The sequence below is a fragment of the Chrysemys picta genome, chromosome 3, assembly GCF_011386835.1.
Source record: "Chrysemys picta bellii isolate R12L10 chromosome 3, ASM1138683v2, whole genome shotgun sequence".
Lineage (NCBI taxonomy): Eukaryota > Metazoa > Chordata > Testudines > Emydidae > Chrysemys > Chrysemys picta.
The window spans coordinates 1,884,981-1,900,269 of NC_088793.1; the positions used below are offsets into that span (position 1 = coordinate 1,884,981).

At 59.2% G+C, this 15,289-nt stretch overlaps 2 protein-coding genes across 3 annotated transcripts in view; one reads left to right on the forward strand and one right to left on the reverse strand.

Annotated features, from left to right (window-relative positions):
- Positions 1–10,654, forward strand: part of HADHA (hydroxyacyl-CoA dehydrogenase trifunctional multienzyme complex subunit alpha) — a 36,922-nt gene extending 26,268 nt beyond the window's left edge. For both annotated transcript variants that reach the window (XM_005284117.4, XM_005284116.5), the window contains 6 exons: positions 3,387–3,527; positions 4,978–5,046; positions 6,603–6,798; positions 7,730–7,844; positions 8,539–8,684; positions 10,129–10,654. In XM_005284117.4, the coding sequence (XP_005284174.2) occupies positions 3,387–3,527; positions 4,978–5,046; positions 6,603–6,798; positions 7,730–7,844; positions 8,539–8,684; positions 10,129–10,274 (813 nt within the window). In that variant the 3' untranslated portion in view covers positions 10,275–10,654. The remainder of the gene's footprint in view (positions 1–3,386; positions 3,528–4,977; positions 5,047–6,602; positions 6,799–7,729; positions 7,845–8,538; positions 8,685–10,128) is intronic.
- The window catches only part of HADHB (hydroxyacyl-CoA dehydrogenase trifunctional multienzyme complex subunit beta), a 249,494-nt gene that overhangs the window by 46,531 nt on the left and 187,674 nt on the right, over positions 1–15,289 (reverse strand). The window lies entirely within an intron of this gene.

Consider the following 15,289-nt stretch of genomic DNA (forward strand, 5'->3'; position numbering starts at 1 on the left):
TCTTGGCTAATTGATGGACCTGTCCTTCAGAGGGACTGGGGGCAGTGGGGACTGTGGGAGAAAGGAGCCCTTGCTGAATTGCAGGAGAGCGCACGCTCTGAGGGCATGTATTGACCATGGTCTAAGGACCAAAGTGATGAGCTGCTTAAATCTAACTGGCTCAAATGGTTTCAGCTGGTTCCCTTGCCTCCTGGGGGCTCACAGTCCTGTCCGAGCAATGGAGGTATTCCCATTATGTTGGGTCAGGTGACAAGGATGTTACCCCGTCAGTGGGAGCGGGCTCCCCAGCTCAGCCTGTGGCGGATCTGGGGACATGGCGTGGGGAGTTCCCCTCGAGGCCTGAACTGAATGAGCCGTCTGTACCAAGAGTAATTCCTCTCCTCCATTCTGTTATACTTATCACAGTAACAGCTCATCTGAAATGCAGATTGTTCATTCAAACTTGCAAATGAGCTTCCGCCTCCACTTCCTCTTGCTGGATAAATTGCCCGTGTAATGATGCTTTATGGAAAACCAATAGGAAATCAGTTAACTAATTAACACACTTTAATTAGTGTTGCGGTCTGCAGCTCTCATATAAGGTGCCTCTGTCTTAGGCAGATGTTAAAGTGCTAAGCGTCGCTTCCAGTGGGCACGAAGGTGACAGCCTGATTACATGACTGCATTAGTCAAATAGGCCACAGAACTGAATTAGCTAAACTTAAACGATGTTCCTGTGGGAGGGTTGCACTTACCTCTAATTAGTGTATGGAAAAGAAGCGATTTGCACTTAAATTCAGATCATCACTGTAGCAACTACGGAAAACACAGACTACAGCACAGGGAATTCACTCAACATCTGGTGGTTCTTTATAACCACTGCTGTCGTGTTGTTTCCATTTCCAAAGCAGTGAACAGACATTAGTCCCTTCACCCGTCTTCCCCAGTGAGATGGTAGGTATGTACATAGCCTTGCTTTACAGAGGGGAAGGTAGCAGAGAGGTTGTGTGACTTGCCCAATGGTTGAGCTGAGATTAGAGTAGAGAAGATAGATCCATCAATGGCTATTAAATTCACAGTCTGTTTTGGTCAATTTCAGTCATAGGATTTTAAAAATCGTAAATTTCACAATTTCAGCTATTTAAATCTGAAATTTCACGCTGTGGTAATTGTAGGGCCCTGACCCAAAACGGAGTTGTGCAGGGGGTTGCAAGATTATTGTGGGGGGGCGTTGCAGTACTGCTACCCTTACATCTGTGCTGCTGCTGCTGCCTTCGGAGCTGAGCCGCTGGAGAGCGGCGACTGCTGGCCGGTAGCCAGCTCTGAAGGCAGCGTCGCCGCCAGCAGCAGCGCAGAAGGAAGGATGGCAGGTACGGTATTGCCACCTTTACTTCTGTGCGGCTACCTGCAGAGCTGGGCCCTCAGTCAGCAGCTGCCACTCTCCAGCTGCCCAGCTCTGAAGGCAGCGCAGAAGTAAGGGTGGCAATACCACAACCCCCTTAAAATAACCTTGCAACCCCCCTGCAAGTCCCCTTTGGGTCAGCATGCCCATTTGGAGAAACGCTGGTTTTCCTCCGTGAAATCTGTATAGTATAGGGTAAAAGCACACACAAGACCAGATTTCACAGGGAGGATACCAGATTTCACGGTTCATGATGTATTTCATAGCCATGATTTTGGTAGGGCCCCAGCTATTAGCCAAGATGGTCAGGGACACAATCCCATGCTCCGGGTGTCCGTAAGCCTCTGACTGCCAGACATGAGGACTGGACAACGGGCTGGATTGCTTGATAATTGCCCTGATCTGTTCATTCCTGCTGAAGCATCTGGCAACAGCCACTGTCTGAAGACTAGATGGCTGCTCTTCTGTTCAGAGGATAAAGATTCCTGCTTCCAAGCGCCATGTTCAATCCACTAACCTGCTGCCTCCAGACTGTGCGTAACGCTAATGTCCTTTTTCTTTCAAACCCTGGCTTGTTAGGGAGTTGTATATTAGCTTAAAAAAAGCCAAGCGTGATTCCTGTGTGAGAATGAAAATGTACCTTTTTAAAGTGATATTTTGGTCAGTACATGGCCACTGAAGTTAAGATTACAAAAGAACATCTCCATTCTGACAACTTAAAGGTTGAGATTTTTCCCTCCTGTTAAGTTTCCTAGAACTTTCAACCAAAGTAGGGACCCCATCCTTGGTGTAACAAACAAATACAACTCTGCTTCCAGGCCACCACTTCAACTTATAGAATATCAGGGTTGGAAGGGATCTCAGGAGGTATCTAGTCCAACCCGCTGCTCAAAGCAGGACCAATCCCCAGACAGATTTTTGCCCCAGATCCCTAGATGGCCCCCTCAAGGATTGAACTCATAACCCTGGGTTTAGCAGGCCAATGCTCAAACCACTGAGCTATACCTCCCTCTAAGATTTTGGTAGCAACTGAAAGCTTCTGTCTAAAACTAGTCTGTATCTCTATGGAAAACTGCACACCAGAAAACCACTATAAAAACCAAGCTTCCAGAAAAGCCTCTACAGAGCATTATACAGCCTGTTCCCGGTTTCTTCGCTGGGATCTGTGGGCAACAGCAGCGCCTCCAGAGAACTGGATGAATCCATCCCCACCTCGCTGTCCAGGGGTGGTGGTTGTAAGTGCTCAACACGTCTGAAAAATCCTTCCTGGGGGGTGTTGAGATGGGCACCAAGGTCAGTGGCTACTTCTGAAAAGTTTGGCCTTGGTGGCCACCATGTTCCTGTACTAGCCCTGATTACATGTCTCAAACCCTTCTGCCTGCCCTGGAGCAGCTGGCACCGTTTTAGACCTGGGGTGGTAGGTAGGAAACACATTGGTGACGTTGGGCGATTGGATCAGCGCACGCACCTCTGGAAGCAGCATAGTTAGTGTGTGGCTGGTCTCACACAGCTACCCTCAGTCAGCAGGACACATTGAATCCAACAGGAGTTTGTCACTGGTTACATTGCGTTCACTATCATAGTGGGCTGATGAAGGACATCTTCCCGGCTCTACATTCGTAGCATTTTTCAACTTGGGTCTTCACATGAACTCATTCAGCCTTTGGAAGAGGTTCGGTCTCCTCCCCAAATGCAGTGAGTCAGGCCATTCACACCACCAGTCTGCTCCTGAGAGGTTCCTGGGAACCTCTGAGCGTAGCTGACCTGCAGTGGTTGGAGGACGGTTGCATGGACATACTGAGGTAGTTGACACAAGCCAGCTGACCACCTGCAGGGAAAAAATAGGGTCGAATTAAGCCCTTAGCTACGTTGTTAAGCCTTGAAGTGGTTCAATTCCCAAGCACGGACCTGCTTGTGATTCCCCGTCGAGCTGTGTCCAAAGAGCTGAAAAGGCCGGTCTCTGTCTTATTTTCTGTATGCTAAGCCCTTACGCCCTTCCCGGCAGGTGATCGGCATGCACTACTTCTCCCCAGTGGACAAGATGCAGCTGCTAGAAATTATCACCACGGACAAGACCTCCCAGGACACAGCTGCCTCCGCTGTAGCTGTCGGACTCAAGCAAGGCAAGATCATCATTGTAGTCAAGGTAAAGTACTCTTGCTCGAGATCCTGGCAGGTCCTGAAACCACTGACGGTGCCCAAGATGGCAGCTGGATGAATCAAGAGTTTAAACAGGAGCGTGAAAGTCTTTCAGACTTGCTAGGTTGGGGAGGGGTTTGAGTTTCTCCACTACTAAAGGTTGAGGCTCTCAGGAATTGGACTAGGCTGGTATTAAAGCAGCAGGCCTGAAATGTACTGGAGCTGTTCACTAGTGCGGAAAACCCAAATGTGGAGGCTGGGGTGAACTAGAGTACAGGAGGGGTCCACCCTCCAGCCATGAAGGCCTGGATAGGTTGGGGAAGAGTGCTCCATTTTTCCTGCTCTTGGAGGGCTGGGGGCTGCAAATGAATCAAACGCCTCGCTGGAGGCTGCTACCAAAAGTGGGACCCTGAGCAGGGACTGGTGCCTGGGTCAAAATCTCGCTGCCGCTCCTTGTCCCAAGAGCTGCAGGCAGGATGGGTTTGCTGCTGTCAGGAGGTTACCCTGGGTTACCCTGATCTAGCGGCTTAAGACGACACACATCCGTGGGCGTAGGGCTGAGGGAAGTGGGAGCAGATCTGGACTAACAGGGAGGAGGTGGAGCCTGGTGCAGGTACAGAGTCACAGGGAAGAGGAAACAGCCCCATGACCTGTGGGGAGAGGGCAGTGAAGCCAGAGCTGAAGTGTGCCGGCACCACCCCGGTTAAGGGATTCCTAAATGACTGATGGTGCCCTCGAATCCAAACACCGCTGTTGTTCCTTTGAATTACAGGAGTGGCTTTCCTAGGGTGTGACCTGGTAGTAGGCGAAGTCTGGGACTAGCAAGAGTTGGATCCATTTGTCAAACCCTGCGCCTTGTCACTCCCACTTCCATTAGAGTAGGGGGCTGGGACTCTGAGCCAGACTCCCTGCCGTGCCCGGACTGGTCTGCACTTGGTGGTAATGCTCTGCCTTGACCATTAGTCTCTGGAGAACACTCCCCCTTCTCTCTGAGCGAGTGTTAATCTCCTTCCCCTGCCCGCTGCTGCTGGGGCAGTTAGTGTGTGAGGTCACATCCCTTCCTATGAGTCGCCCCTGGCACAGACCTGTGAATTCCACCCCGCTGAGCACAACCTTGTACAGAACGGACCCTGCTGCCGAGCGCTGCAGAGCTGGGGCGGTGACTCTGCCCGCTCCAGAGGTTTCCAGACACTATTGTATGACACATTTCAAAAACTTAGCAGGAAGCAGATGTGTGAGGAGCTTCCCACATTCCTGTATCTTCCACTCAGGTCAAAACAAGCCATTCTAGGAGTTGATAGTGCTGGAAATCCTGGGCGGTTCAGTGTCTCTGCATTCTAGGGCTCTGAAATCTAGCTCAGGAAGCAGTTCTTGCAGTTTTTAAGTAGGCAGGGGGTCCTTGGTCTTGCAGGGCTTCTGACACTAACCTGCCTTGCTGTCCCATTTGCCTCTCCCAGGATGGACCAGGTTTCTACACCACCAGATGTCTGGGCCCAATGCTGGCCGAAGTGGTCAGAGTTCTCCAGGTGTGTATTGGAACCGAGTGTGCTGCTGGAAAACACCGGGGTACAGAGAAGCTGCCAAGTGTTAAAGTAGATGAGATTCTCCTGCTTCTGCCTACAAAGTCAGGCTGGCCCAGAGCCCAGCCGTGTCCTAGAAGGGTGTATATGCAGCAACTCCTCACTGGGTCTCCTGTCTCCCAGACTGGGCAGACCACTACAGCCCCAGTGCTGCTAGAAGATAGGACTCCGTGGTGCCTCCCCCCCCCCCCCCCCATCCCCAGGGTGTCTGTTTTGGGAGGATGAGAATGTGCCCACCAAACCACAGATCCCAGCCAGCCGAGCGGCTTGTGGGATTGTTCTAAAGAGGAAGTGGGGAAGGATGGAAAGAGGTACATCATTACTGTCTTGCCATCTTGTCCTCGGGTATCGAGTTCAGACCCAAAGCTTGACCCTTGATCATCTGAGTGAGCTCCATTTCCATGACCCTGCGCCTGGCCAGCGTGCTGGGTTATTGGCTGAACGTGCATCCAGCCGCAGGGGTCTCCTACCCAGGAACCCCCAGACAGCTCAGTTGGTGCCACGCTGTAGTTGAACTTGTGTAGAACGTTTGGGAACTCCCAAGCTGCTGTTCCCCCAGTTCATCAACCGGGGATTTGCCTGGGAGAGACGTGGTGGAACTTTCCCGCCCGCAGTCCCCTCTGAGCCTGACCCAGTGGTGCTGTCTGCTGTTAAACTTTGCACGTGAAAGAGCAAGTCACTTAACCACTTCCCCACCTATCCGAGAGGGACAGCTGCCGCTCGGAGGGTTGGGAGTTAATGCAGACCTTGCAAAGCACTTAGAACTCACTGGCTGGAAGAGCCTAGTGAAGGGCAGAGTTATACAGCAAGGGGCAGAATAGACCTCAGCCTGGGCAAGAGGAATGGAGTGGCCAAAATGTCTCCTGACTGGAGCAAGGGTTTGAGTTGGGAGAGTAGCAGGTTCTAATCTCATCTCTAGCACTGCCTTGATAGAAGGCTTTGGCAAGCTGGTTATCTTCTGCCTCAGTTTCCCCATTGGTGTAATGGGGGGTGCTTGCCCATCTGTGTAAAGCCTGCAGATCACTGGGTGGAACAAAAGTGCAAAGGTCTTTACGAAGGTTTAGGAGCCTATACTCGGGCCGTAAGTTCTTTGGGGCTGGGACGGGCACCTTAGCACAATGGGGGCAGAGTCCAGGACACAGGCTCTCAGTGCTCTATTGATCCAGTAAAGTACAGTGCTGTGCCGCCCAGGCTATTGGGTGCCACATGAAGGGGCCCCCTTCTCCTCCCTCCCCCCCCCCCCCCCCCCAACCGAAGGAATCTTCTGCCTGGGAGCAGCCTTGCGGCTGGCAATCCCCAGCTACTGGCAGATCTCCTTGGCTTGTGCAGTTCCTGAAGCCATTTGCCCAGCTCCCTAGCAGGGTGTTGAAGCCAATGGCCAGAAGCTGTGATGTACCAGCAGGGACTAGGCCTGCACTGTCACTGGGGCCCGCGTGGGGCCGGGCTCTGCATCTCCACAGGCCTGAGGGCTCATAGGGCTTGCCCCTCTCTGCCCCCTGCAGGAAGGCTTTGACCCCCGGAAAGTGGATGCCCTTTCCACAGGGTTCGGCTTTCCCGTGGGTGCCGCCACCCTGATCGACGAAGTGGGCGTGGACGTGGCTGCGCACGTGGCGGAGGATCTCGGCAAGGCCTTTGGCCAGCGCTTTGGGGGCGGGAACGTGGAGCTGCTCAAGCGCATGGTAGAGAAGGGCTTTTTAGGTGAGTGGCTCCAGAGTGCGTGAGCTGGGCTGTTCCGTGCCAGCCCCTCCTCCCTCTTGGTCCCCGGGCTGGGCTCCCGACAGCCGCCTCACACTTGTGCTCGAGCCCACAGAAGCTGTTCCCTGGGACGCAGCGTTCCCTGCTGGACGGGGCTTGAGCCCTTCCAAGTCGTGGCCTGATGAGACCACTATTGACCACCTGTTCCTGGGATGGGCTGCGGCTCCAGCCCCCTAGGGCTGCATGAGATGCGACTGTGACAAAGCCACTGCTGGCCACTAGAGGCCACCGTTCCTTAAATGTGCCGACTGCTCCACAGGGGAGTGTTGCATGCTGGGACCTGTAGTCTGTGTGGGCTATGTCTTTGTATTAAGGATGAAGACAGCGGCATTGTAGATATGGACTGCGACTGGCCAACAGGCTGCACTTGGGTCACTCGGGTCTTAATTTTGGGATGTCCCCTGTCCACAGCAGGCCCCTGCTCTTAAGCATTGATGAGATGCAAACTCTGGGCAGGATCTGCTGTCCGGAGAGCCGTGGAAGCCAGTCACTCCACCTCTCCTCTGCCTCAAAGCGTCTCCAAGGCTCAGACCAGTGGAGACTGGCACTGCTGGCTGCTTCTTGGCGAGGCCCAGCAGATCTGCTTGATCACCCTTTCTCTGATCACCTGCCCCTTCCCTCTGTACATGAGCTGTTCCCCTGTCTCCAGGGGGCTGAGATCCAGACAGCCTCATCCCTTCACTGCAGTGCCAGGAAGCTGCTCCCGGGTGCCATTTGAGCGTGGGGGGAGCCTCTCGTCCCACAGGTACCTGCTGCTTGTGCCAGCAGAGAAGCACGTACCAGGTTAGCAGTCCGTATGGCCCAGGCAACCCAGGGGATCAGTGGCAGTTGGGGGGCAGCTCAGCCAGTGACTGACATCCCCCCTTCCTGGCAGGCCGCAAGGCAGGGAAGGGTTTCTACGTGTACCAGCAAGGTGTGAAGAACAGGAGCGTGAACTCCGGCATGGATGAGATCTTGGCACAGTTCAAGGTGCCCTCCAGGCCCGAGGTGTAAGTAGATGGGTGAACCCAAAAGGGTTGGGGGGGGGGGGCAGCATGGGGTGGCTCTGGGCATCCCAGCCTCTCCCAGCACTGACGCATCTTCTGTAGCCTGCTGCTGACAAACCCTCTGGGGGCACTGTCACAAGGGCTGTGCTGGGCCTCTAAGCAGAGCAGCCCGGGAGCTGGCACTGGTCCCTCTGAGACTTGCTGATCTCCAGTTTAATTGGCCATCTCTCACCTCTAGGGTGCTGGGGGTCACTGGCGGCTGCTGGTAGCACAAGGCACTGGGGGTCTTCCTGTGGAGTGCCCACTGCCGGAGGGGGGGGTTGTACTACAATGGACTCTGGTACTGTGCCTCGGGAGACAGTCCCCCCAGGACTTGGTGGGGAGCCGTATGGTCCCCTGCCCCTCCAGCTAGGATCAGCTACGTGCTGAAATCAGATCTGTCGCATGGCCTGACATGTCTCCTATAGTTGCCCCAGTGTGAGGCCTGACAGATCTCTGCCTTATCGTGGGGATCCCTGGCTGAGTATCAGACTGGTCCTCGCTGCCTCCTCTGGTCAGAGGGCAGGTCCTAATGCCACTCCATCAGCTGTGGCTTCCGCTGGCCCTGCCCCCCACCCCCGTGTGCTCTTGGCTGGTTCTCGTCGCCTGGGCCCCAGGCTCCCCCGCCCATGGTCTGAGTAACGTGGCTCTGTTCCAGCTGCACCGACGAGGACATCCAGCTGCGCTTGGTGACGCGGTTTGTGAACGAGGCGGCCATGTGCCTGCAGGAAGGGATCCTGAGTAACCCGGTGGAAGGAGACATGGGGGCTGTGTTCGGCCTGGGCTTCCCGCCGTGTCTGGGAGGTGAGTGGCTTCCCCCAGCTGCCTGACTGAGTAGGGAACTGGACTAAGCTGTGCTGGCAGTAACGCTGGGTCCACGCTAGGAGGGCTTTGGTATGGCAGAGCAGTATCGCAGAGCCAGCAAAGCCGTACGCGGAGTCCTGGCCTACGGCTTAGTCTGCGCTACGCAGCTATGGGGACTAGAAGTGCATCTAATCACCGCCTAGCCAGGGGTCTGTGCTGGCAGAACGCTCTGGGTAGATGCAGCTGCCCACAGAAGTGTTTGTCCATGTAGCGTCCTTCAGGGAGGTGGTGTAGCTCTGCTGGCCAGAGAACTCCTCCGCTGTCACCACTAGGGGGCTCTGCCGGCATAGCTATGCCAGCCAAGACTGCCGTACGGACAGGACCCGAGTCACAAGTGCCTGTGTGCATTCGCCCTCCCGTGTGCGGAGTCCTGGGACTGTTGTGGAAGTGAAGCTGTGCACGGGGAGTGTTGGTAGCATAGGCAGGAGCCAGGTGCTACTAGCCCCTGGCTTGAGCACTGAACTAGTCTTCCGAGAAACCCCGCGGTGTGGGGCAGCGTGGCTCGCCGCGGGGCAGTTGTCTAGAACGCCGTCACGCTGCACCTCCCCAAGCATGCCAGGGCCAGGGCTGGGCAGGGGGCTACCGAAACCAGAGTCGCAGCTGCAGATACAAGGGACCCCCGTCATGTCGCGTGAACTGCCCCGAGGGCGGAGCTCTGCACTCCCAGGCTGTCGCCTGCAACCACAGGGCGTGTCTGGGGGGATGGAGCCTGCAGCCGATTTTAGTATGGAATTCCCCACACTGCTGGGCTTGGCGCCCCGCCTATGGCCAGTCTATTCCCCTGGCTCATGGGGTTCAAACACTCCCCCGCCCCTTAAATCCTAGGGTAGGTCCCCTGGCCTGGGGGCCCTGCAGCTCAGCGGTGAGGTGGCTGTGCGTGAGTCCAGGCCTGCTCTGCGCACAGCACAGCCCCTCACTGTCAGTGGGGTCCAGTGCTGGCAGCCGGTGTCTCTGCTCCCCTTCCAGCCGGCATGTCCCGCCTGAGCACAGCAGGACACTTGGCTCCAATGTGCAGCAGTTTGCTCCTTGAAAGTGTCCCTGGCCTTGATTGTGAACGCTAAAAGGCCCCTGAGCACAGCTGGGATTGTCCTAAGAGTAACGGTGGCAGCAGCGGTTACGTCCATGACACCGCCCCCACCACTGGAACTGCTTAGACACCCGGGCAGCGCGGGATGCAGGGGCTTGCCTAGCCCTGGCCAGCCGCTCAGCCAAGCTCGCTGCTCGGTATCCGGCAACGCTCAGCCCGAAATCCAGGGGCATTTCCTCTGGGCTCGAGTCCAGCGTCTGTGCCCGTCTCCCGGGCCGGGCACCGCTCTCCTGCGGGCTCTCGAGTGGTGCCCTCTCGCCCAGCCTCCCCCGCTGACTCGCCCCGTGTTCTGTGCAGGCCCTTTCAGATACGCAGACTCGCTCGGAGCCAAGCAGCTGGTGGACAAGCTGCGGAAGTACGAGGCCGTCTACGGAAACCAGTTCACGCCGTGCCAGCTGCTTCTGGATCACGCCAACGACGCGAGCAAGAAATTCCACCACTGAGCGTGTCCAGTGCCTCCAGCCATAGATGCCCTCGCAGCCAGAGCCCGGGGAGAGCCTGCTCCAGCCACACTGCTCCATTCCCTCCGTTTCTCTCAAAGCCGCGGGGCTGGGGGGCAGTGAACTCCGGAGCTTTGTAGCCCTTTAAGTGCCTTAGCGGCTGTTGGGTCTCAGGCGCTCGCTCTCCCACTCGTCCCTGGCTGGTTGGATGTTGCGCCTCCTGTTTGAAGCCGGAAGAGGGGTTTTGTGTTGTCTCCGCCCAGTGCACCGTGCCCTCCAGAGCCTCCGTCCAGCAGGCGTTAGCCGCCTGGCCGTGCCCAGCGCAGCTGCTCCCTGCCACGGTTCATGGCAAATGTTTAACAATAAACCACCGATCTCTTGTTTCTGGCCTCTCCCTGCTTAATCCTGTCTCGGCCCCTCCCGTGCCGAGGGCTGGAGCCTCTCAGGGGTGGAAATAAAGCACTCAGTGACTCCTCCAGCGTGTCTGGCCGTATGGGACAACCGGCTTTCTGTGGCGGTTTGCTGACAAAGGGGGGCCTGGTGTTAATGGAGATTGGGGGGGGGGGGGGGAGAGAGAACAGCCTATTCAGTCACCTCGGGTGTCAATCAATAGTTCAGAGCCTGCGGCTCCTGGCTGCCCTGACCCACTAGGGTTAGAGTGGCAGATGGAGCCTCCTGTAATTGCAAATCCATCCCCTGAAGGCCAGGAAGGGCTGCCACGGGGAGAACTAATTTTAAACTAAAAGGCTTTAAATCTCTGTGCACCTGTCACGGCGAGCAGGCTGGCCCCTTCCCCTCCCCCCCACCAGCCTGGTGCTTGTGCTGCCTTGGCCTGCTGCAGCTCCCACCGTCCTCAGCAGGAGCTGTTTGGATGTTCCCCCTGCTCCTCTGGCTCTCATCTGCCTGTTACTGGGGTGAAAACAGAGCGCCCCCCCCCCGAGCTCTGCTGCGCCTTGTGTACCCTGGGAGCCTGGAGACACCCCCGAGCTACCCCCCCCCCCCCCCCTGAGCTCTGCTGTGCCTTGTGTCCCCTGGGAGCCTGGAGACACCCCTCCCCACCCCCCGAGCTACCCCACCCTCGCTCTGCTGTGCCGTGTGTCCCCTGGGAGCCTGGAGACCGCCCCCCCGGAGCTACCCAGCCCTGGCCCTGCTGCGCCTTGTGTCCCCTGGAGCCTCCCACCTGCCCTTTAAGCAAACATTTCCTCTTGCTCTAAGTTTCCTCAGTTCAGGTCTGGCCACCTGCCCTAGTTCGACCCCTTGCTCCAGGCCTGGCCGGGGGCTGCCCAGCTCCAGACTGTTTCCATTCGCCAGTCCGGGGGCTTTCCATGGGTCTGGCGGTACGCATCAGAGCTCTGCCCCATGCAGGGCCCAGTGACTCTCCTCTCCAGCTCCCTGCCTGATTCCAGCACCACAGCCAGGGGCTCGGATCTCGGGTGTGATTGTTGTCGCTCACAGCTGCCAGTGTGGAGCCAGCTCCGGTGGGAAGTGGGGCCCTTGCCCACGGCCGTGTGCTTAGAGGTACAGCTGTGGGCAGGGAGGCTGTGGAAGTGCCTAGATCCATGGGTTGCAGGCTCCCCTCCCTGCGGTGCAGACCTCACCCCCGAGGGCTAGGACCAGTTGCTCCCGTAGCATCCAACCAATGGCTGCCTGTGCCCCCATGTTTGCAGGAGATGTCCGGCTCTCCCGCAAGGGCCAGCAGACGCCTTGCTTCGGCTGTTCAGGGAGCTCACGTCTCGTCTACACTGCAGCCCCCAAAGCCTGGCCCTGCCCCAGGCTGAAGGCACCTTTCTCTGCCCTCCCCTCCCGCCTGGCAGCAGCTGGCTGTCTCCTCTGGGCCTAGTCTCCCGCCTTTGCTGGGGAAGGTTGGAGCAGCCCAACACCCATTACCCTGTAGCTACTCAGCATAGCCTGGACCCCTGTCACCCCAGGGGGGGCAGCACGTGGGGCAGGTCTAGCCCCACCTCTCAGCTAGGCTCACACCCATCCCCAGTGCAAGTCCCGCTCCCAGGCTGAGTGACTCAGGACAGCATTTGTCCGAGTCCCTGTGGCACTGCTCTGTGCCGGCCCATGGGCCAGGGGTGGTACCAGCCTGGCGGTGGGCGTGACCCCCCCCCCCTTCCCATCAGGCCCCACCCCTGCTTCTCTTCCTCGTGAGGCCCTGGCCAGGCTGGAAGCTGGAACCGGACCCTCCACCTGCCCTGGGGGGCGCAGTCCAGGGGGCAGGAACACGGGCCACAGGCTTCGCTCAGGCCCCCTACGCAGGGCAGGTGGAAGGGCTGGGGCTCCCCACGGCGGCCTGGGTTCCCTGGGCAGCTCTTACCGTGGTCTGGCTTCTGACCTGGCCTGGGAGAAGAGGCGGAGCAGAGGGTAGGGCCCCAGAAAGAAGAGGTGAGGGGGCTTCTGCACGTGCCCCGGTTTTGCAGTTGGAGGTGGTGGCCCTGCTGTCCGTGCTGCTCTGCTTGCGGGGCCTTGAGCCAGTCTCTCGTCCCGCTGAGCCTTCCCCCAGCTCAGGCATGATCAGCGCCCCCCACCTGGAACCCCCCGCTGCTGGCCACGGCCTCGGCCCTGCTCCTTGGCTGCGGTGGCCATGGCTGGAGCTGCCCTGGGCGGGAAGCTGAAGCAATCTCGTCCTGTGGGGCAGCTGTTGTCGCTGGGTGCTTGGGGAGCCATGAACGGGGGGGGTGCACACGGGGCTCTCCCCTGCCCCCTTCAGCCCCCTGCCCCTTGCGACTGACCAATGCCAGGGGGTTACAATTCAGACTCTGCATTCCCCCCCCCCCCCCCCCGCCCCGCTCTGTGTTCAGCAGAGGACCCCAGCCAGGTGTCAGCGCGGCTGCCTGGAGCCCTGGCCGGCACGTCCCTGGGGAGCTGTTCTGATCCTGGGCCCATGTCCCGGAACGGCCCTGGCGGGCGGAGATCTGACCTCAGCCAGCGCCCTGCGGTGTCACAGTCACCCAGGGGCAGCCGGGCTCTGTTCCAAGGCAGCCGTGGGGGGAGGGGAGTCTTAGGGCCAGGCCTGCCCCAGAGGAGCTGCCGAGGGCGCAGGCTGCTCCATGTCACCCTCCCCCTGCTCCAAGCGCTGGTTTCACGTCCATTCCTGCCCTAGCACAACCCGCCTCGGCCTCCGCCAGGGCGCAGCTCCCGAGTGCTGAAAAGAGCAGGGCTGGGTTGCTGGAGTGGCCCATCCCCAGCTGTGAGCTCAGGGCCTATGCGGTGGGGTGTGGGGATACAGCCCTAGTTGCTGGCGTAGGACCTGTGCGGTGGGGCGCAGGGATCCGGGCCCAGCTGCTGGTGTAGGGCCTGTGCGGTGGGGCGCAGGGATCCGGGCCCAGTTGCGAGCTTAGGGCCTGTGCGGTGGGGCGCAGGGATCCGGGCCCAGCTGCTGGTGTAGGACCTGTGCAGTGGGGCGCAGGGATCCGGGCCCAGTTGCTGGTGTAGGGCCTGTGCAGTGGGGCGCAGGGATCCGGGCCCAGCTGCTGGTGTAGGACCTGTGCGGTGGGGCGCAGGGATCCGGGCCCAGTTGCGAGCTTAGGGCCTGTGCAGTGGGGCGCAGGGATCCGGGCCCAGCGGCTGGCGTAGGGCCTGTGCGGTGGGGCGCAGGGATCGGGGCCCAGTTGCTGGTGTAGGACCTGTGCAGTGGGGCGCAGGAATCCGGGCCCAGCCCCTCCTGCGCAGTGGGGCAGGGCTCAGTCCCTACTGGCCCAGGGTGAAGGTTGGAAGCAGCAGTAACGCCATCCTCCCGCCTCTGGCTGGGGCAACGGGCATGCAGCTGCCCCACAACCAGCTTCTTTCATCCATCCCAGCTCCCAGGCCCTCCCGCCCCTGCAAAGAGCCGTCCCCGGGGGTCAGGGCTGCCTTTCTTAATCTTTATTTCACTAATCCACAAGGATTAAGTTAAACCACCAGAACCAAACCCAAGTCCGGCCCCGCCCGGTGGGGCTGAGAGCACGGTGCCAGTCAGTGTTAACCTGAACGTGGGGTGAGCGCCCGAGTGCCTGAACTGAGCCAGCCGGAGCCAAGCTCCTCGGGGATTGGGGGAGAGCAGCCGCAGGCCACTGACTACCCCAGCCCCTGGGGCAGGCGAGTTAAACACCTGGGTAGTTAATGGCAGTGCCCCGCACAGGGGCTGAGGGCAGTTCGGGCCGTGTCCTTAGTTCCAGTGCCGGGGTGGGTGGCAGGTTAAAGACGCGGCTCGGCGCCCGCGGCCGCCGGGGCTCGGACGCTGTCCAAAAGGCCGTGCTGGTTTGCAGCCACGGGCGGGGCGCTGGGGGCTTGCCCCGAACGGAAGGTGCTAGCGGGATCTCCGGGCACCCTGGTAGCTGCCAGGCGGCTGCTGGGGCCCTGCCATGTTCCTGTCCGGGCAGCCTCCGCAGCAGAGGTGAGAAGCTGTGCTGCACAGAGGGACGATGACCCCCCGCGGGCTGGGGCAGCTGCACAGTGGGGGGAGGGGAGGTTGGGGGGCAGTCGGAATGGCTGGGTAAGAAGCGTGGCGCCTGCACCACTTTGGGGGGGGGTGTGAGGCAGGTGCCCCCAGTCCCAGGACAGGGCCGCAGTGGCTGGGTCCAGCAGGGGCACCCGGTGCAGCAGCCCAGGCTGTCACGCCCTGCAGGGCCAAGCACCCCTCCTCTGCCTGAGCAAGGGGCCAGGGCGGTGGGGGCTGCGGTGCCAGCCGGCGGGAGGCAGAGCGTAAAGCCCCAGATCAGCCTGCAGTGCTGCCCGCGGGCACGGCCTGCCCCCTGCCACGGAGCCCGACGGGGCCTGGGCTGCATCCCGGTTCTTGGGGGCAACGGCCATTACCCCAGCCACTCCGGGGGCTTCCTGCAGCCACGCGGCAGCACAGGCAGGGCCCTGCCCCTGCGCGGGGGAGGAGGGGGAGTAGCAGCCCACCAAACACACAAGGAAATGAATTGCAGCAAACTCTGTTAAGGCTCCGCGGTTAAATGCAGGCAGGCCTGGGGCTCGGGCACTGTCCTCTGGTCAGCTCTCCAGGGCAAGGCTTGGCCCCTCCACTGGGTCTG